The sequence below is a fragment of the Lonchura striata genome, chromosome 20 (assembly GCF_050655825.1).
Source record: "Lonchura striata isolate lonStrDom1 chromosome 20, ASM5065582v1, whole genome shotgun sequence".
In the NCBI taxonomy this organism is placed as follows: domain Eukaryota; kingdom Metazoa; phylum Chordata; class Aves; order Passeriformes; family Estrildidae; genus Lonchura; species Lonchura striata.
The window spans coordinates 10,375,286-10,397,814 of record NC_140722.1 but is presented as its reverse complement, the minus strand read 5'-3'; the positions used below and the strand labels follow the sequence as shown (position 1 = coordinate 10,397,814).

The window sequence follows — 22,529 nt, the reverse complement described above, 5'->3', positions numbered from 1 at the left end:
AGAAGTCCTTGCTTAAAGCATATCATGTCAGTTGGAGTTATCACATTACATGTGTCCAAATTTCAAGCCACAGTGCTTTTAGGTAAAGCTCATGTTAAGAAAGAAAAGATTTTTCTGTAAATTGACATCAAGGGCTGAAAAATACACCTAATACTGGCTGTTGCAGTCCTTCACACTTGAATGCTCACAGCACACCCAGTGGGCAAATGATATCCCCACAGTTCAGTGAAACCATCTGCCCAAATCTGAAGCCTTAACTGCCATTGCTCCCACTCCACATCCTCATGCTGAAGGAACAGCCCCAGTACTCACATCAGAGTCAGATACTGGTGGAGAATCCTCCATATTGACAGCAGGCACATGTTCCCGTTTTACAGCTGCTTTCTTGATTTCGTGAGATTTGCTTCTTGACTCCACCTGAAAGAAACAAAAGTGTTGGTAAAAGCTCCATATATTTATTTTACTCTGTGCTTTGCTATCATTTGGTATGTGGTAGGGGAAAAGTGTATTGAAACTGAGTGTTATGAGTATTTTGTCAGGAAGAAAATGGTGCATTAATGTATAATGGGTGGTAAAGGCTGGCAAACTTGTTCTTAATTTGCACTTAAGGACATCGGGAAAAATTATGTTACTTACTGCCTTAGCTGGTTTCTCTTTCCACACAGACAGTTCTTTAGATAAAAGTTCTTCTGGCTTCATTCTCACCAGTTTTGACAGGGAGATCTCCTCACGAAGGACACGATGGAAAAGTCCCTGAAAACAGAAGAGACTTTTGCCATGCTGAAGGGAACATGCTCAGGTAACTGACAATATTAACAGTGTTGGACAGGCAAAACCTGCTCCAGTTTCTTAATTCTCTATTTATAATATCACCTACTTATAAGCAAACTTGGAAAGGTGCAGCAACCAGAAATCAGGGATGAAATAAACTCCAAGTATAAATATATCACATCAAATGCTCAAACTGTATAAATACCAATCACCAACTAAAGGCTTTGAACTTCTACTTAGATAAAAATATCATTAAAATGCTTGCATGCCTTTCATAACATTTCATAATTTAATTCATAAGTCTCTATTTTGAGACTCCTAACGTTGAGGGTAGAGTCTGACATGCCATTCAAGCCCAAAAGCATATTTCTATACAAGTTTACTATTTAAGACAATTCCAAACCTGGTTTTTGGGGTCCTTGAGATTGAACATGATGCTACGGTATTTGCTCTTGTATCTGTTGTCTGTCACTTGGAACAAATTAAACATCTCCTTCTCAATGTTGAGTGCCACTTTCCCTACTTCACTCTCTGTCATGACCAAGTCATCGCTGTCATTGACTCTGTGGCAAAAAAAACCAGGAATGTGTGGTTATGTCAGGGTGACACAAAAAATACATTTTTCAGAGCTGACCTCAGCTGCTCCTCATGCAAGAAGGGCTTGAGACTCCTTTATATGAAACCTCAAAGCCAAAGTCTATCTCAGGATCTTGAACTCTAGCACACTTTAATTACTGCAGATGGCCATGGAGGACACAGCTTTGGGAGACTCCTGCCATCTGGAGCTTCTCTGCCAGGAGTGACACAGGGAGCCCAAGCACCTGAGTTTCAGTCCTTGATTCCCCACTTGTGACCAGCATTTCCTTTTCAGAGACAATACCAGACTGCAGTGCTCTATGGCAAGTCTATATAGTTGTCATCTTTAATATGGGAAAAGCTGCATTTTTTGGTGTTATTTTTTCCTAAGTGATAGCTGCCTGTTGACAAGAATTTCTTGTTGATTTTCATGTTGGGATAGGAGGGAATCTCTCCTTCAGTGAGATTTAACTATGGTATTTCCTGTACTATGTTCCCTACAACTCTACATCTCCAGATTTTAAAACTCAGAGCACCTACATTATAAAAACTTCTAAGATGTGATTTAATCCTTCAACTGTAATTGTCTCCATATAAATGGAATAGAGGTTTCTTTTTATAAAGGCTTTGTCATATGCACATTTATTTTCTATCAGGAATTTTTATTTCAAATATAAACCTGAGATGCTGATTGCACTTGTAGTAATTTGTTGCATAAATTCAATCCCTCAAAATTCCTTATCAAGACAAACTAAACTCTCCATGCTACTTCTAGGTGTAACTTCCTATATAAAGTGTTTTGAATTCCCACCTCTTCCACAAAATTTCTTTCAGGGATCGTCGAATATTCTGTCGAATCTGCGAGTTGGGCTGTGACTGGGCAGGACTGGCTGAGGCTTTTGCTTGACTACTTCCAGCTGCAGCTGACACAGAAGACAGTGAAGGCTTTTTGAGTCCTCCACTCAAACCGGAAGACGGAGCTGCTTTCTTGGCAACTGATGAGCCATGAGAGAGAGGTGACTGTTTGGAAGGAACACTGCCTGAGGAAGGCCAAGGTTTCTTGGGAATGACACCTTTGAAACTTCCAGCAGGTTTCAGTGGTGGTTTAGTTAGTGAGGTGTTGGAGTAGGATGGGGACTTCTTTGAAGGCAGATTTTTGGTGAGAGAAGAGGACTGTTTCTCCATGATAGATACCACAGCCTTCTTTGGTGCCAGCGTGGACTCTGCTCGATCTTCGTTCCTCTTCTCTTCCCTTTGAGCTGTTAAAACAAAGAGGAAAATACAATATTAAAGGCTTAATTTTATAACTCTGTATTCATGAAGACCAAATATCAATTTATAAAGAAAAGTCTGTGAAATACCATCTCCACTGAATAGCTACCAGGCAAGCAGTTTAAGCTATTTATTCTCACTTGCCTTGTTAAAAGTGATTTTTAAAATCATGCCATGGTTGACTTGTTTGTTGAAAATTTTGTGCAAAAGAAAAATGAGAGGGGGGGAAAGGCACCACCTTCAAAGATTCCTGAGTGGGATTTCATGGTTAAGCTTCAAAATCAACCCAAATACTTACACATATAAAAAATAAAAATAATGCAATACAATCCACATGCTACATTACATGAGAAAGTCTCATCAACACTTTACAGAACCAGTCAGAGGTTGACCTGACAACAAAGTCCATGAACTTGAAATTGCACTAGTATTACCCTAAGCTGAATATTACTGAAGTTTAATAAACCTATTCAGTTCCTAGCTAGAGTCTAGATTTAAAGAGTATTTAAACATTAGCACTGTTGTCAGGCTGCAACAATCTAATTCTCACCATTCTCAAACTATTCCATTCATAATATTCAGTTTTCCATTGAAAATTCTAATGTTACAGTAACTGATACACATCATATAAAATGAAATTTACAAAGTCTAAGTAAAAGCTCTCATTTTCACACCTGTAAAAGATAAACTTGGCACAGGATTTTAAAAGCAAATAAGTTTTTAAATTGCATTTCATCTATACCACCTGGCACTGAAAGGAACAATTCAACCCAGCAAAAAAAGCCAAACCTCAAAACATACACATAACAGAACACAATTTCCAAGACATCAAATTTACATTAGGTAACATCAGCATATGGATCCTGAGAGCTCAAATGAGGATGGGTTCTGAGGCAAAACAACCAAAAATCAACTCCTAAAATAGAGCTGTTTCAAACTTTGTTGAAAGTCTGTAGCTGTATCTGCTCACACCCCTTAGGTGCAAAGTGCAGGACACTTCCTGGGCAACATCCAGGAGTCCCAGCAACTCTACCAAGGACCAACTGGTCCCTCTTCACCTTCCAGGTCTGCTCCGATGAGGGCGGCAATCACTGGAAAAGGCCTGAACTGTCCTGAGATGGACTTGATGGGGACTAAGCCCTCCTAGGGGGGGCCTGGTTCAAAACACCCCACACATCAGCATAAATTCCCAATGTAATCATCCCCCAAATTGCAGAAGGTTTGGTATTCTTAAGGGACAAATTATACTACCTTATTTCATGAAGAAATGGCCTTGCAAGTTTCTGCATGCCTAGTGGAGACCAGCACTTCCCTGGGCAGCAGCATGCACTTGCAGCAATGCCCCTCTCAGCCCCCTCCCCGTAACTTGCCCTTGGTGCTGGCAGCTTCCATGGACACTGGTGGGAGATGAGCCAAGAAACACCACAGGAGCTGACCTTTTGTTAGGTGAAGTGCAGGAGTGTATGCTCAACACAAGAAGCCAGAAGATGGAGAGACACTGTATCTTTATCCCAGTTTTCTCCTAGAAGTGTTTTAAAACTGAGGATTTTTTTCTGAGCCAGATTAACTACTTGAAGTGTAAAACAAAACCAGCTGTCAAAATATATTAAATCATTTAATAGGCTGGGATGATTTTGCTATAAATGAAATGCAATTATTACCCTCACACTACCCCCAGTTTTCCCTAGACTGGCCTTGATTCCTGTCTGAGCGAGCAAGGGACACCTTCCACTGTGACCAACAGAGTCTCTCTGTATGTGTCCCCTAACATTATTCCAGTTGTTAAGAGACTCTGGCAATGCCAGGAGGGAAGAAGAGGATAAGGAACTATTGCTGATATGGTTGATTTGGTCAAGCAGGGTCCCCAGAACCCGAGAGATAACCAGCCAACCTATTGTGAGGTCAGTCTTGAACAGAGAGATGGCAAATATCCAAAACGTGTGCACTGGTAACACTGCAGAAATTTCCCATTCTCTTTCTCCTGGTTTATTTATCTTCTGCACAGAACTGTGCCTTTCCAGGCAGGTAGGACAGTAGCACGCTCTGTGACCTTACATGACAAGGCAGGACAGAACAGCTTGGCTTGCAGTGACAGCAAAATTCAATCCTCAGTACTAAGATGCTTAGTTCTTTGTGGTTACAGCAGAAGTATGACTGTAATTTTATTCTTAATCCTCTAACCACTATCTATGTAATGATTAGTTCACAGTAGTTAACAAAAACTACATTGATAAAACTAAAATCAGCAGAACCAAGATGTTTTGTATCCATCAGATGTTGTGTATATGTAAGAACTATACCTGCACTAAACACCTTTCTGTTCCAAAGAGCTATACCACAGTAAGACTATAGATTTGTAAAATAAATTAATAAATAAAAAAACCCAGCTCCTAGTACAAAGCTGGAGTGACATTCCTGAGGCTGAAGGTCACCAGAGTCTGTAAGGTCAAAGGACACACAGAGGCATCCTTTAAACCTGCCAGCTAACACCATGACTATTCTTAAGGTGTGTGATTTTATGCTTCTTTAGCCAACAGAAAACATGTAATTAACTCCCAAGCATCATGCACACCTGACTGTTTCAAGACACAACACTATTTTATACCAATTTCAAGTGTCTCCTGAGCAGGACTTGTTGATCAGACATGGATGGCACAGATTCTCTATGTACTAGCTCAGCCATAAATGACTCCTTCAGCTCTCCAGAACTACCAAGGTCCTGTTCAAACTGACACTGTCCAATCAAGCATGTGCAGGTTTTGGTAACAACTCTAGAATACTTAGATCTTCTGTACAAACAAATAATCTGTAACACCTGTACATAATCTAAAAAAAACCCCAACTCTTACTCTGTTTTGACAATGAGAAATCAGAATTTTTATCCTATCAAGTTTTGGGTTACAGTGTCAATGTGCTGTCCCATAATTCAGCTGAAGCAACTCACTGTGCATTACATGGGTCTTAAATCCAACGCCCAAGAGCAGCCAGTGGAGGGTGGGGAAGGAGCAGCGCTGTCTTTTGGAGTGGCAGCTCACTCTCCTATTCATTTAGCCACAATGTGAGCACACCCCAAAGGTGACAGCACCTCCTGACAGGAATGGGAGTGTGGCAGCATTATGTTTGGAAGCACCAACAGCAAAATGCGCTCTTTTCTGAGAGCAGTGTGCCAACACATATGGAGCTTTACTTCGGAACAGATGCCAGAGCTGCTCAGCAAATGAATGAGACAGATCATGGACCAGGTATTCCCTCAGAACCATGACTTCCAACTTGGAAATGGCCAGATTGCTTGGCCCTGCAGTCTATGGGCAGCCTGAGAAGGCACAGCCAATGCTACTGCACACACTAGCCACTGTGTTTTATACTATTATGGTGGGTTTGGTCCTTTCCATCAGTAGCTCCAATGCACCTGTAATAAATACCCTAAACCAAATTTAAAATAAAAGGATGAGACAAGCACTGAACATCAGCCTATCCCACCTAAGTGATTAACATGGAGTTTCACCACTGGCAGTTTAGAATAAGGCATTTGGTGGTTCTTCTATTCAACCTTTTAAATACCCAGGTGAACCTCCCTGGCTTGACATCAGAAACACAACAGAAAAGAACAGTAACTCCCAATTGTCCCATTTTGTCTTGTGGGCCACTTGTTAGGAGAGGAACAGGATCCTTACTGACTGAAGGGAGGCATGGACTAAAGAGACCGAGGTGCAGCTGCAGCTAATACGCCAGCACGTTCCCAGGGTGAAACCCAACAAGTCCTCTGCTAGAAAACTTCGCTCCTCCCAGGCTTAACAAACAGCATTGCTTGGTGTGCTCACTACAGGCACACACAGAATCTCTCCCACCAGGTGTTGACAGACACAGAACCCCTCCCCTGAGGAAATTTCCCCTGCAGTTACACTTGACATTACAACACACAGCTGTGAACGAGGTTTCTGCATGCGGAGCAGAGCTTTCACAGCATCTGCTGGGACAGATGAGCCTGATGGTTCACATCTCAACACGGTGTCTCAGCACTGCCAGGCCACTGTGGAGGACCAATTAAGCAGGATTTCCAGAGCATAGGGTTGTTAACTTTGCATGAAGGATTTGCAGGTTGTATGTGTAGCCCAGTCCCTCACCAACACCCAGAGGGGCTGGGTTTCACACCACCAGCACGTACATTATCCAAAGGAAACTCTTGTTTCTTCTCCAATCCTTAAAGGATATTTCTGTATAGCATTTAAATCTATTCTGGTTCTTTCCTCTCCACCCAATCCTTCCTTGGATTTACAGCTTTTGAAAGCCACTTCAAAACTCCTGATTTCTATATAGGTTATCTCATTTGTGATGAGCAGTTTTGCTGAAACTATTTTTTTTTCATTTTTAAAATACTACAATAAATGTGCTATTTCTTTTCTCTGTTTAGTTTTAAAATTATTCAAATCACTGCTCTTGAAAAGAACATTCATTTCTGGCTCTAGTTGATATTAAAACTTTTAAATGCTGTGGAGATAAACCACAGGCTATCACACCTGAAGAGCCCATTTCACAATGACTCCAGTAAAGCTGGAGTTTTTTTTTTGGTGGTTTCTTAAATTAAGAAAAGCATCATAGCTCCTCTTACAGGACATTAAAATACTTCTGTGCAATGTGCCTTGCAACCATGCAGAGTACTGCAATTTCCTCTACCGAATAAAGATCTTGGCATAAGGCTGTTCATACACCAGCACTACTATCTCTGGTGTTGAATATCAACTTAATGTCTCCCATGTTCTCTTCCACCTACATTAATCTACTTTGTCTCCCCAGGATGAAATTCCTCCAGGCACTGAGAGGAGCTGACAGCTGTGTGGTGTCCAGCTTGCACAGAACTTTCTGCAGTGGGAGCGCAGGCCCAAGGGAGCAGGACGTCAGGAAGGCAGTGCTTGAGGGGGCACTGCCCAGCACAGAGGCAGCCCAAGTCTGAATGGGTTTTACTGCTCCTGTTCAGACTTCTGTCTCACTACAATAGGGAGTTTTAGGGAAGCATCCAAACCCCCATATCTAATTTCAGTCTTATGCAAAGTATATGAACTTCTGTCACATGAACAGTAAGAAAGCTAGTAATAAACATTTTTCTTTAACAATAAACTGTAAAATTCCACAAAATTAATAATGCAACCTAAGCAGAGAACAGCTACTTGTGAGCCACTTTTTCAAAACTAGATATTTACTATTGTTTAAAGTAGATTTTTATACCCTTAGAGGGATGAAAATCCACAATGCTGCAGCAGTGCTGTTGAAATAAACCCTTTAATATCTGTTATTAAGTATTTAAACAGCCAGTGTAAAGGCTGAGCAGAGCCTGAGCCATTACATCCTGTGACAAGAGCTGATCTCTAGAGGACCCAGCACTGGCCCTTACACCAGCTGACAGAACACAGGTGAGCCCAGCCCAGCACAGCCAGTCACCTTCGCAGGACCTGCCCTGCCAGTGTTTCGGTGTCACACCACTCAGCAGTGACCTCGGCCTCCAAGTCCTGCGGCTCCTCGGACTCAGCCGCAGGTGGCTGCGGTGGCTGTCCCTGCACTGTTGTTGCAGCACTGCAGCTTCTCTGCTCCGAGCGGGGCAAGGCGAGGGCAGCCACTGGCACACAGCTGGCCTACGAGGGAAACATCTCACCCCTTTGCCAGCAGCTGAGAATTTAACAACCACATTTCCTCTCTGGACAACTGTTGGAGAGGACAGGCAGGATTTCCCAACCTCCAAACTGGTGTGGTTCAGCAGTTTCCCACTGCCACTCAGCCCACGTCCCAAGAGGAGTCATCCGACACAGCTGTGTGATGACCCCCTCCTGTGTGACTTGTGACCTGAGCAGAATTTAACCAACCCCGCCACCCCCCCACCCCAATGCAGTGGCCACTACCGAACTTTAATCCACAGCTTCTTCCGAGGTGAAACCTTTCAGAACTGAAAAAGCTGAGTAAAAGACACGGGTGAGCAGGTGCTTTAGCTGTCAGTCCTCAAGCACTCCACATCGGGAAGCCACTTACCAGTTGCGAGCCAGCTGTGCCCAGTCCCTGACAGGCGAGCCTCGGGCACGGCGCAGCGCCGCTGGGTGCCCCGAAGCCCCCTCTGGTGGCACCAGCACCGCTGCTGTGCAGATCAGCTCTGGGACCACTGCAGCTCCGAGCCTGTTGGACTGACCTCACACCTGCTTCTGCAGGGCCTTTGGTCACTCCCCTCACAGATAACTCGGTGCTAGCCCTAATTCAGACGTGTTGAGCTGCTCTTAAACCGGTTTCAGTGTTAAGTTTTCACTGCTGTCTGCCCTGTCGCCTTCCATTTTCAAGACTAGAACAAGCTTTATTGAACACTAGTGTCTGGCACATGCTGCCTGCCCCACTGCTGCCCTCTGAAAGCCTCCATCAGTTCCGATCTGTACTGCAGTTAAGCTGCCTGTGTGCCAAGCCTCTACATTTAGGCACACAAAGTACATCTGTCCCTAAAGTTAATTCAGGAGACTCAAGAGACAAGGGCCTGCCTTTCCTGCAGTGATTTGTATTCAAGCCAACCTGTAGCCATGTGCTGATGCACATCTGTAGCTTTGATATACAAGGTTTATTTTAATCTACATGATACTGTAATGATCTATCTGATCTCCATTATACAACTACATCTTAACTCCTACCCCCCCTCTTAAGGGAGAGAAGCACTATCTGAGGCAAAAAAAATGACTTCTTATTTTCCAGACTGTTCATGGATTGGCATCATCACTCCTTGCAGGAACAGGCCATCTTCAGGTTCCAAGTTCAGCACAGACTGGACACAGCGAATCAGCAGTGAACTTGAGTCTAAGTGCAAGTGATCACCTCAAAAAAATCCCTTTTATTTGGGAACTAGCAAAGAACTTTTTCACTGGCTATGAAGTCAAGTGAGCAAGTTCAAAGAACTGAAGTAAAATTAGTAAAATAAAGCAAAACAGCAAGAGGGTGGTGAGTGTTTTTAATCAAAATTTCATCGCTTTCAGTGCTGCTGATGAGATAAACCACCCTCATATGTGCAGTGCCTCTGGAAGCTGTACCGGGTTTCTGCCCCCCAACCCTTCCCCTGAGCAATGGTTCTCACACTGAATGCCAGCACCCCTGATGGCAGGAGTGCTGGCCTGCTGTCTCCGAGTGCCTCGGGTGTGCTGCTGGGTGTCTGAGAGGCACATGCCAGGAGCAGGGACCAGCCTTCCTAACTTAAGAGATGGCAAAAATCTTCACGTGGCTGCCAGCCACAGGGCACGTGTGACATACCTTGCAGAGCAGAGAAGGGGAGCTCCAGTAGTTCACAGGCAGGAGATGAAAACAGCTCCCCAAGGATCCCACTGCTCCTTTTAACTGGCTGGGTCCCAGGGGACGTTGGCTTCAGCACAATTATGGTCTGCCTCCCTCCACAGGCAGGGCTTGGGTCTCGTGCCAGCCCCAGGCCAGCACAGCCCCTGCCAGTCTCACGATGGGAGTTCAGCACTGGAGCCATCAGGTTATTCTCCTGTACAACCCTTCCAAAGCCAAGTCTTCAAGGTGAATTTCTCAGAACTTCTGGCAGACTCATCTTGAGTAAGCTGATCATTATTGGTCTGTCAGCCCTTCAGAAAACTTCTCTAGTTCAAACATTTAGGCCAGACCGCTATACAGGGCAGCCAGGTGTCCCAGAAAGTGGACAGTACCAAAATCAGTAATTAATTTCCCTGGTACTACTTGATACTTACTGCCTCTCAGGATGGGCCTACATTGCAGCATAAAGCATTAAGGAAGACACCTTGTCTTTCTAGGAGTCAGTTCAGATGCCAGCAGTACTTCAGTAACAACAGTATAGAATCGTACAGCCTAGTTTTTCCTGTGGGGAGGCAGTCATACCCAAAAGAATCCAGTTTACCAATAATCTGTCAGTCCTTGCAGGCAAACATATCTATGGCTTAAAAAGTGAAGTTTTACTAAAATGTATTTTAAGTTAAGCTAAACCAACAGCAGTATATCCACATCCACTGCACTCAACAGCCACAACTTCAGGTGGCATAATCTTGCCTGAAGAGCAGCATTAAATTGGCACCAGCCTGTGGGTAGACAAGACCTTATCTTTTACTCTTCATATCAGTACTTACAGCTCCCTACATCACTACTACTTCCTGAGCCATAAATCCTGTCTTTAGTGCATTCTCTTCCCCCTGCTCTCTGTAGAGTGGTTTACTTTCTTTCTTTCCTGTCTTCGTGCTGTTATTACATAAAGGAAAAAAAACACAAGCAAATGCACACAAATTATGCATACTATAAAATAATCCTGCCATTTTGATACAAACAGCAATTTCTGCTGGTGGGGCATCCCACTATCCCTGTGTTGCATTGTCAAAGTCTCCTTATTTTGTTAGAGGTGTACAGGAACAAACAGTGCAAGATCTGTAACTACACATGCATGTCCTATTCCCTTTGTGTGTGGTAAAGTTCAGATGTAGAAGAGATTAAAAATACTGAGAACAGGTAACAAAAGGAAATCTGTATCACCAGAGCCAGGGCTCCCACTTCCAGGAGGTGGCAGAGTTGTCTCTTCGGAATTCCCTGCTGGGAAGCAGGAGCAGGACCACACACATTGACGTTTTCTCTGAAGGAAACACTCCCCCTTTTCCAAACCCCACTCATTAAGAACTTTAGTGAAATACTGGTACCAAATAAGGTATGAACACAATTTGCTGTAAATTCACATGGTATCTATCTGCAGTTCATGTAAACACAAGTTTAGTGATTTGGTGTGACAAGTGCTCTGAAGTTTTCCCACAAGAACATTAACTTAAGCCTTTGAGTTTCTATCTAATAAACCCTCCTCATTCTCCTGCATGCTTAGTTGCTCTTCTCAGGAAAAGCAGGCAAGATATTTAAACCATTTTAATACCTGAATTGAGTAAATTATCACCTTGTGTATATATATTAACAAATCAGGTGAACTTCAAAGCTTTAAAGCACTAATGAATACTCAGCATTCTTAGGACCAGGTAGTTTAAAAACTGGGATACTGCAAATGCTTATCCTCTTCCCCTCCTTTGGGATTCATTTTCTATTTTAAAATTGCATTTGCTACTGACTTCTGCTTGACAATCATTAGCAAAAATACAGAAAAAAAGTGTTAAAAGTGTTGCTGTTGTAATATGGATCTTTGAACAATGTTCCTAAATCTCAACAATCCACATACTTGTGTGAATTTGGAAGCCAGGATGACTGTTGAAATGCAATATAAAAGCTGAGTACTGCATATTAAATTAACACAAAATTTCCTAACAAAAGTAAAAGCAACTCTTCTGTAAGGGAATACGACTCCAAGCTAATTTCCTTTTATATATGTACTTCAAATGCTGTCTGAAACTTTGGAAGTACTTAATGTTTGTTTATCAAATCCAGGTATTTCCCATGCTAGTTTTTTAATTAATCAAAAGGATTATTTTCACTGGGCACAGAAAGATGGAAGATACGTATCATTTTTCAGGCACCAGATTCTGGTGTACCAAGTCACTTCAAAGTACAACCCTAACTCATATCCCCAAAAGAAACTTAGGGGAACACAGGGAACTTAGGAAGTGAAAATACACAAAGTAATGGGGTAACAGAAGGAAAAAAATATGACTGTTCTTGATAACTGCACAGTAGTAGCACCAAATATCCCTTTTCTAAACAACTGCAGAACAGGTTGGGAGAAGGGCCCTGGTGGTAGGCTTAGATGCAAATACCCTACATGCTCTGACCACCCAGTACATCTTTAGGAATGACTTGATTTTCTTAGTACTACTTAACAAAACAACCTCACATAATAACAACAAAATCTTGTAACTCATAAGTACTGAGTAAATACATAAAATAAATCTATGTCTGAAATTATACACAGTTTGATGTAAAGAGTATTATAGAGTAATTCTGTCAATCTGGTTAAGTTTTCTGAATGCCTAAAAGGCCACCTGCACTGAAATTGCAAACAAGGATTTGGTGAACATGGCTGGAAGCTCTGAAGAACACGGGCAGCCTTCTGAAATATTGCATTTGGAAGTCCTTTGCCTCTTCTGGACTACAAGTCCTTCATATTCAATGTTCAGAAATGCACATTTCTAAACTGGGAGTTGCTCAGTTTTAAGATTTGCATCTAAACCAGATTATGTTTGGTCCACTAAACATTTTCTTTGACAGACTAGTTCAGACTTAAGAGACTTCTCCTCTTAGATACCTGAAATGAAGTGAGATGACTCTCATGAATTTCCCTAATGCTGTAACTCTTGGGTTTTGAGCAGCATGTAACAATTTCTTAAAGAAATAAAATCTGCCACTTTTGCAGATGGTGCATTGGCAGCTTCTCAGGAAGATTACAGCTCAGACCTATCCACTGAAAAGCAGGACACTTTTTTTACAAATACACAAACAATTTATCTGGACATTTAGTAACAGCAGAGTTCCCACATATCAATGCAACTTACCTTAAAAGAAAAACTGAAACTCTTCCTTACATTTGATATGAGAGTTCTTCATCACATGAACTAGGCTGTTCTCTATTTGTTGCTAAAGTCTAGTATTTACAATGTTTTGGAATAAATTTCACTATTTAGCTGCAGGAATCCAGTTTTCTACTGGAAGTGGTTAAATCTGTAAAACCTACAGTGTAGCAAATCTTAAGAGCAAACTACCTTAAAAAAACCCCATCAAACTTCCTGCCTCAAAACCTGTATTCCTGTCTCTTAGGAAAAAAACAAGCCCTGTAGGAATAAGAACATTTTAAGTGAAATAGTTCCATGGACATCTGTAATTGTCAGAGTCAGAAAAATCTGACATAAAATAAGCTCTTATAGTTTAATTTATATCTTTTTACTAATTTTAGTTAGGTTTAAAACACTAATGTTTCTGATAAAAAAAGCTAAATTTTCTTTAGAAGAGCCTAAAAGGAATGAAGTTAATTAAAATATGTACCTTAAGGCAGTTTACTATACAAGAGGACAAGGGCCTAATATGCAGCAAAAATACACACAGAAAAACTACAATCGTTTAACTTGATGTAGGTAATGACCATTAAAATATACCTGGTATGTGCTATGTTCATCAACAGCAATTTAGGGTAGGTGTTCCCTCAGTGCTTTAAAACTCTAAGTAGAAAATCTCATCTCAAGTATTATTTATAACGTTATCAGTTACTTTAGATGTAAGTGTTCAATAATTAGGTTTACTTATCAAAATAAAATGTATATTGGCTGAAGTGTGGTTACAGAAGCTGTGAGAACTGAATTTCTGATTCATTACTTTTCAAAGGAGTAAAGTGGAGGTCACATGGTTGGTAACTGAAATGTCAGATTTCATCCCAAGTTCCAGTTCCATAGCTGCATTATAAAACTACTCAAAGTGAGTCAATAAAAAAAATGTCATAAGCAAAAAGATTTGTTGAGGCTTCAAAGCAGTATTTACTTACCTTTGCATGACTTACAAGGATGCTACTCAAAACCTGCAAAAATATGTAAGGCAGTATCTCTGCCCAAAATCCAGCTGAGATGTGCTCTTGTGTGTGTGGATCATGTGTGGAATATGAACAGAGAAAGGGGGGAAAAAAACCAAAATGAAGATAACAGTTCTGCCTCCCCCCCAGCATAAAAGTAGAGGACGGTCCGTAAGTTATTTCATGTAAGAAAGAAAAGCAGCAGGAGAATACTTGACAGTTAAAAGCTGTTTGCAGAGGTGTCAAGTATCGTTGGATACCACGCTGAAGATTTCACTCTTGGCACCCGGCACTGAAAATGCAAGACCTGAGAGACAGGTGCCAAATCTAAATTACAAAAATACAATTGAAATTAGTATAGGCAATTGCTGATTCACAGTGCACAGTGTACAAACTTTTTGTAAAACTTAACACAAATGTCTCAATACTTACCTCTAGATTAGAAACAGACACTTTCTTTATGGGAAAAATTTCAAGCTTAACCATGTAGTTTTCATCCAGAAATCAGCTGGGTAGATCGACAGGCTCTTAATCATACAACTGTCATATGATACATATGAAACTCCTAGAAGTGTCTCTCATTTGTGTGCATCTATGTGTGAATCTTTGAAGGTGGAGGAAAGTAGCTTGGTGCCACAGTAAGAAAAAAAACCCCAAATTCTAAACTCCCTAGTTTTGCAGAGCCAAGAATGGATGGGTATTCAAAGAAAATATGATTATTCAGGAATATCCCTAAGCCATACATACATTTGAACAACAGTGCAGGTGAAATGGCAGCAGTCCTTTCAGGCTTTACAGCATTGTAATTATGATCACTGGCCCAGGACGGCGTGACGGGTTCTGCCACCGGCTCTCGAGCAGGAGCTTGGGTGTTTGCCTCAGTCTTGGCTGTGCTCACAACAGTCTTCTTCACATTCACCTCTCTTTTCTCAGGGAATTGTCTCTTCTGGTTTGAAACTGGTTTGCTGCCCACCTGGATAAATAAAAGAAGCCTGATTATGAATAATCATCAAATATATTGCATTTCACAAACAAGCCAAGAGTTATACACATGTACACCTGTTTCTTTTATAGTAAACTCCTTACTTTTATAGTGCACCATTTGAAACTGATTACTCCAAAACCTGGTAATGTGAAGTTTAGTGTAAGAAGGCAAAATTAATTTGACTTAAAGTAAAATAAAGATGTATACTTAAAACAGTACTTTTTTAAAGTCGTTGCCATCTAGAAAACCCTTGCAAGGAACTATCTCCATCTAGAGGCAATTATTAAGATTTTTTTTTTAAATGACCGAAAAACATTTTATTGTCTTTACCACAGGAAAAGGCAAGAGAATAATAAAAAAAGTAACAGAAAGCTCCTCTTCAATGCAGGACTTGGCAGTTTTATTTGAGTCAAAAAGCAGAGCACAGAAATAAGGCACAGTGCTCCAGTGCAATTGCTCTGGATCATGAACACAAGCTTACCTGCTGCTGAGACTTTGGTATGCCAGGTTTTTCAGATTTCGGTTTGATCCTCTCTTTAGGTTTTGGTTTTGCATCCTTGCCAGAACTCAAGATCTTCATGGTGGCAGCTGCGTGTTTGAGGATGCAGTCATTACTGCAGTACACGGAGTCAGGCTGGGCCACGTTGAAACAGCCAGGGCCAATGCACTTGGAAGCACCAGGAGCTTCAATTACCTTCAAATACAGAGAGAAATGGAGCGAGGTCAGACTTCAAAGGGTAAACAGCAGGAACAGCCTCTGCAACATGGAGAAATGCTGACACAGCTCATGTGCAGACTCTGCAGCTCTGACCTGCACAACTGCCAGAGCGAGGACAACAGCTGTTCATGACACAACACAAATAACCCATACAAAGGTTAGAATTTCACTTCTCTAACACATTTTTCTCAGTATATGCTGCATTTCCAAGTGGCTGCTCTGCTAGCCCTGAATAAAAGAGGCTCGTTTCCTACATTTTCAAATCCCGTAAGTACACAAATGCTTTTTACATCATGTGAGAAATGTCCTTAATAATGCAAAGCTGGGTTCTCAACAGCAAGGTCTCTAAAGCATCCCCATCGGCTGCTATCTTCGCCCATGCACACATGTAAGAGGAAGCACTCAGATATTCAGGTGTACAGCTTATTCTTGCTCTAGAGGTTTTACCAATTTCAATTTTAGAAGTCTCTAACTTAAATTCTTATACACAACTTTCACATAACCTCCTACTCCTTACACATTTATAGGTTTGTCTCCGCAACCTGAATTTTCCTCTAATTCAAAATTACTCTCCATTTATGTTAGGGTGTTATAGATGAAGAACTTCCTCTTCCAATGTTATGATACAGAAAATAACACATTCCTTGAAAACAGAGTGCATTAAGCTGAAGTCTAGAAATACTTGAAAGCTTTTTAGGCTTCAACCTATCACCTCTGGGTATTATGCTTTTAGTCTCTCTTCTAAATTATTCCTAAAAATGATACAAGACACTACAACAACTGTAGTTCTAAACAACCTCTCATCATTTGAAATTACCAAAATTTTCAGGAATGTTTCCAGTTAAGTAAATATTATTTTCATCGTGTGATTGACTTCTCTGCAATCAAAAGTCAGTACACAGCTTTATCTGCACCAGCCTGATAAAACCTCGATTTGGGAATTTTCCCATTATGTACACTCTTAACAGAGAAGTACAGATAAAGAGCACTTGGTGATATTCAGTAGCAGAACCAACACCAACGGTCTCTCAAAAACCTTTGTGTACAAAGGTGTACAAATGTATTTGAAAATATTTTTGAGAATATTGTTTTCCATACACTTATCTTAAATGTGCAAATATTTATCTATTCAGCTCAAACTGTTCTATCTATACATTAATCTCACTGTGCTGCCATGGACAACTCTGAAATCAAAAGGGAAATGTCCAAGACACTGGCACTACTGCAGTACCTTAGGCAGAAGAAAGACAACCACTGTAGCACTAGATCTTTTTTTCAGTTCAGGTACATTAAGCTGAATAAGCTTCTAAGCCTTTCCAATTGGGCATGGAACTTTATATTACAAAATTTAAACTTCAAATTTTGAAATTTAAAAATGCACATTTTTAAATTTAAAAAGACAGTATAAAGAAATTCTCTATTTGCTGATAACCTAAAGCAGCTTCAGGACAAAAATCAGAACTTCAAAGACTAACTGGAAGTGCAGCTGGAATTAACTCCAACAGTCTTGTTCATGTTAAGTAAAAAGTTTCATTACCATTGAAAATGTTCAAAATGTTTGAGATTATTTCAAAGATAGTATAAAACAGCACAGGATTCTAATATTTTTATTAAAAGAATACTACATTATTTGACTTGCAAAACAGTATTCAAAAAGGGCAGAACAGCACAAACTTTTAAATCCCTCATTGAAACTGAGTTTTAATTCCTGTACTGATAGAACTATGGATAAACTTCTGCTAACCAGAAGTGTTCAGTGGGCTGTTCAGCTTATGCATACCTTTTAAATCAAGTCAGATTTATAACCATACAGGTCATTGTCTGCATGTACTCAGTGAAACATGAAAAACAAGAAGCAATACTTACAGGCTGAAATATCTTTAGTTTTTTCTTCCCACTCGGATTTGCAGCTTTTTCAATCCTACCCTTGATTCCTTGGTCCTCAACCGATTTTTGTTCAATTGTTCCTATGCTTGTGAATTCTGTGCCATCCACATTTCCTTGCTCCATTTTAGCTTCCTGCTGGTCTAGTTCTGAAACAGGCTCATCCTGTCCCTGGAGAATGGTGCAGTTTGGACAGATATAGTCCTCACCATTCCTCTCCAACAATCGCCCTCGAGCCTCAGAAATACCCACACAGTCACCATGAAACCATTCCTCGCATCTATCACAACAAATCATAAACCTGGAAAAAAAAAAACACCAAGGAACAGTAAAACACTGTAAAATGAAAAGAGAATTAATGTTCAATTAATATTTCAAGCAACACAACTACAGCACCCCAATAAAGCACCAGTGCACGGCTCTGCCTTACTGGTTATTTCTGTATCTGTTTATCCTCTTTTAAGTATTTGTTCAGAACTCCCTGCCAAAATTCAACAAACCCAAAAGCTCATTCAAAAAGTAAGCACTAGCACCTAGCTTAATTTTTTATCACAGAAAAATTCCAAAATTCTTGCACAGTGTCTGCAGCTGAGCCCTTTGCCTACCTGTTGTTATGAGGCTGACGACAAATACAGTACAGGGCATTTGGGTCATAGATTTCAGACTCAGGTTTGCTTTTGGGCTGTTCTTCAGGTTCCTCATCTGAGGCCCCCTTTGCACCAAGGGCAGGCTTTTCCTCCTTCTGAGCCTCAAGATCTTCAGTGTCCTCCTCACACACAACCACCTGACTCGCGATCTCAGTGCTGTCTGCAGTCTCAGGCTCCTGTTTGACAGGCAGCTCAGACTCATCCTGTTTTCCAAGTGTGACATCACCTGTTTTGGAAGGATCTTGCTCTGAATTCCTTTTCCTCAGATGGTTCTGCACATCCTTCAACACCAGCTGAGGAGATTTCTGCTCTACACGTTTCTTTCTTAGCCGATTTTGCAGTTCCTTTAGTGTCAACCCATCGCTGTCACTATCAGAAGTAGCATCTTCTTCTTCCTCCTCCTCCTCCTCTTCTTCCTCTTCCTCTTTTGGGGGTCTGCTTTTAGGGCTTTTCTGCTCCTTACAACTCCTGGTGCAAATCCTCCGAGTGACAGGTTTTGTATCTGGAGTGCTCTCAACACTGTCTTCAGAAGCAGTTTCAGCATCAGTGGCTGGCCCAGAGGCTGCTTCACTGGAGTCCTCCAGGATAGTGGGAACACTCCTCCTCCCCCGGCGCCTCACCGTGGTCAGGAACTCTTCCACCCTCTCTGTGCGCTTTGGCTGCCGCCCGCTCCTCCTGAGGTTTATGCCTTGTTGCTGCTGCTGAGGCTGCTGCTCACTGGAGTCCACATCAGCATCTCCTGCACCCTCTCTCTTGGCAATCGTGGTCCTCCGAAAACCCCAGGTTTTCCTGAACTCTTTACTTGTTGGCTTGACAGACTTTTGTTCCTCCTCATTGCTTTGCTCTCCTTTATCATCCAACATTGATGCTAAAAAACAAGGGAAAGATTAATAAAGTGGTGGTGATGAATGATGTGCTTTGATAAAACCTTTTTCCAATGTGTCATTTTCTTTGTAACATCTGTGTATCTCTAGTTTGTATGATGAGCCTCAAAACAGATAAAGTATTTTCTTGTGAATGTAATACAAAAGCAGTAGCAATTAATTACAGTGCTGATCACTGTGGCAACATAATCCTGCTGTTCCTGTTACAACTCTTGAGTTATTTAAAATAATTTACACACATGTAACACACACACACATACATAATGGACAAATAAGCATTTTCAATTGCAAAGGAAGAACTCTTACCAGGAGAACTGTTTTCCATGTTGTCAGTATTAGCTTCAGACTCTAATGGCACTGTGTTTCCAGCTTGTTCCATAGTACAAGCAACAGTGTTCCCACTCTGAAATGCTAAAAGGAAACAAAATGTCCAAAACTTTCATTCAAAAACATTCCTAGAACAAGTAATTAGTAAATAGTCTGATTTCTGTATTAATTTGAACAAGCACTTATATTTCAAGCCACAATGCTCCTTCAAAGTACTAAGTTAAACATATGAGTTTGGATTCTGTACCAACATATCTTATTGAGTAGCCATAGGATTTCTGATATTTTCTGGTTATTTCTCAAAAAAAACAACCAAACAAAAACTCCTCCATGGAGTTTTGAATTAATCTACTCCCTAGGGTTTGGCTGGGCAAAAACTCTATAGCAGTTCCACTCACTCCTGTGTGGAATGAAATGAAATGTAAGAAAGGCTGGTCCTTGACATAGTTATTTACAAAAACATTTTCAGCTTATGTGATCTACCAGAATGACAAAAAAAAAAAAAAAAAAAAAAAAAAAAAAAAAAAAGAAGCCTGATTCAGTAAAGAACCTAAAACTGTCACAAACTCAGCCACAAAAAAAAGAAACTCTGTGTTGACAACCAGATCTGTTTTTTCAAAAGTTTTTCCCAGCTTACTGGAAGACTTATTTGAGAAGGCAGAAGCAAATGACAGAAATAAATGTAAGATCTGTATTTTGATAAATTTGAGAATAACCTGGTTTGAACAAGTATTAAAGTTAATATATTTCCAATGAGCTGCATGCCCTGGAATTGCTCCTAAGGAGATTGACACTGCTCTGCAGCCACTGCAGTGACACTGCTCCCAGGGAACTGGAACATGCAGTAGTAACTGCACCTCAAAGAACAGGCTGAATAGAAAGTTATTTGACAACAAAGGACACACCCCAACTCTCCCCAAGGATGTTTCTGGATGTGTAAAACCAAAAGAGAACATGAGCAGAATTCCTAGATAACAGCACTGAAGATTTAGATGCTTTTAACAGCAGTACATAACACAGCTAAAAGTTTTCAGAGACATCCTTCAGCAAGCTTTTCAGTGCTCCCTGGGAATAAATGCCTCCTTATTTCATACTCTGCATGATTTCCATTGCTGTTCTGTCTTAACACAATCCCTCCTCTGCAAATCCTCTGCTTTCAGTGTTACATTTAACACTGCTGGAACAGAAAACTTAAGGGGCAATGCTATGGAAACATAAAAATCTATGCAGATATGTTGAAAAAATTAACACTTCAGTTGTAACTGTGAATACTCTAAATGTCACTGGAAAAGCAGCAGACGTCAGAACATTAATTTAAATAGTAACTGATTAACATTACAGACAGAATAAGTGAAATTTAAGCTGGCAGTACACATGCAAAGAGCTCAAACTGTCTCAATCCAATATGAAATTTCTTTCACTGCCCCCATTAAAAAAACCACTAATGATAAATTTTTAAATTTTTTTTCAGCAGCACTAAAATTATATTTGTACCAAAATTATCACAATATAATTAAGGGAGCAAGTCAAAAAAGTTAAAAGTTTACATCTTTGCTCTGGAACATGAAGAAACGTTCAAATGCACAAGTTGAGGTTACCCAAATTCTGAGATACAAATTTCAGGTAAAATGTAAATAACTAAGAAGGGCTCTCCAATGTCCTCTGTACCTGACACAGCATCAGAGGCTCGAATGATTTCTCCTTGAAAAGCTGAGCCAGAGGAGGGCAGCACGGGATCAGAGTCATTCAGCATCCTCCAGCCAGGACATGCTGAATTTCCTGACTCACAAGTGCCACACTGAATCTCTGGGCTGTCAGCAGGTCCAAATGCTATGAATCCTCTTTTTCCTGCTGGCTCCTGGAAAACAACAAAAGGAGAAAATAAGGCATCAATATATTTATTAACTTATCTTACTGTTGTTTAATTGAATTTGGAATTGTTTTGCTTCTATTACATTATAAAGCAAATTCCATTATTTTGTCTTCTTGACAGTTTTGCACTTTCAGAAATACACTGGAACTGCCAAAAAAAAAGTCAAAATTAAGCAATACCACCTCCCCAGTTACCAACAGCTGAGAACCTCTAAAAGAAATACAAAAGATTATTGCACTCTCATTAATTCATTTAGATACAATTAAGATTTCCAGAACAGCAACAAATCTGTAATAATTAATTTAGTCCATGTACAGCATTTAAAACCATTCTGGGAGTTGAATTTACTAAGCACAGACTGTCAGTGAAAATACAGAAATGCTTTTAAAATCCATTAGCATGGCCTAGCTTACAATAGGGCAGATTTACTGATTTAGACAAAATTTCAATCCAGGAGACACTACAGCTTTGAGTGCCTGAGTTTGATCATCAGTAGGCAATGCCTGCACTAACTCAAAGTGGCCTACCAGACTACAAGAGCACTGGAAAAGAATTTGGGAGGTAAAGGAGGACCAGCTGGACAGGATGAACTGGACTATCACAACAATTAGTGAAGACAAAAGAACGAAACTGAACACAGACCCTGTGTGTCAGCACCCTGCAATTAAAGATGCTGGGGAATTGCCACAGCAGGTGTAGGACACAACTAAAACAATAATAATTCTCTGAAAGGATTCAGGAAGGAGACATATAAATTTTAAAATAGGTTAGATAATCCCTCAGACACACCAATATATAGTCTAACTTTGATTTTTAAACAATACCTTTTTTTATATTTACAGATCTCTGAAGCCTCAACTCCTAAAGCACCTGTGCTCTCCCAAAACCACTTTTTACTTCCTAAGCAGTCATCTCTAGGTGTTCTCTGTTGTCACTGACCCGAAAAATAAGGAATGGGGAAAAGACAAAACCCTCCCACATGTGATTTTCATCAGTAGATCCCTTTATTTAATGAACTATAAATCTCAAGATTTGCATGACTGTGGCAGAGCAGAACTATTGAAAACAATACTAACTGGAGTAGGGAGCTAGATTCACATTGGTATTTCTTTTCCCCTCACCTGCCTT

General features: G+C 40.6%; 1 protein-coding gene across 3 annotated transcripts in view; it reads right to left on the bottom strand.

Annotated features, from left to right (window-relative positions):
* DIDO1 (death inducer-obliterator 1) overlaps nt 1–22,529 on the bottom strand; it is a 53,047-nt gene that overhangs the window by 14,366 nt on the left and 16,152 nt on the right. For all 3 annotated transcript variants that reach the window (XM_085558236.1, XM_021553577.3, XM_085558238.1), the window contains 10 exons: nt 21,197–21,386; nt 19,508–19,612; nt 18,276–19,185; nt 17,653–17,971; nt 15,550–15,762; nt 14,831–15,056; nt 2,159–2,606; nt 1,175–1,334; nt 637–753; nt 313–417 (listed from right to left, as the gene is read on the bottom strand). In XM_085558236.1, the coding sequence (XP_085414362.1) occupies nt 313–417; nt 637–753; nt 1,175–1,334; nt 2,159–2,606; nt 14,831–15,056; nt 15,550–15,762; nt 17,653–17,971; nt 18,276–19,185; nt 19,508–19,612; nt 21,197–21,281 (2,688 nt within the window). In that variant the 5' untranslated portion in view covers nt 21,282–21,386. The remainder of the gene's footprint in view (nt 1–312; nt 418–636; nt 754–1,174; nt 1,335–2,158; nt 2,607–14,830; nt 15,057–15,549; nt 15,763–17,652; nt 17,972–18,275; nt 19,186–19,507; nt 19,613–21,196; nt 21,387–22,529) is intronic.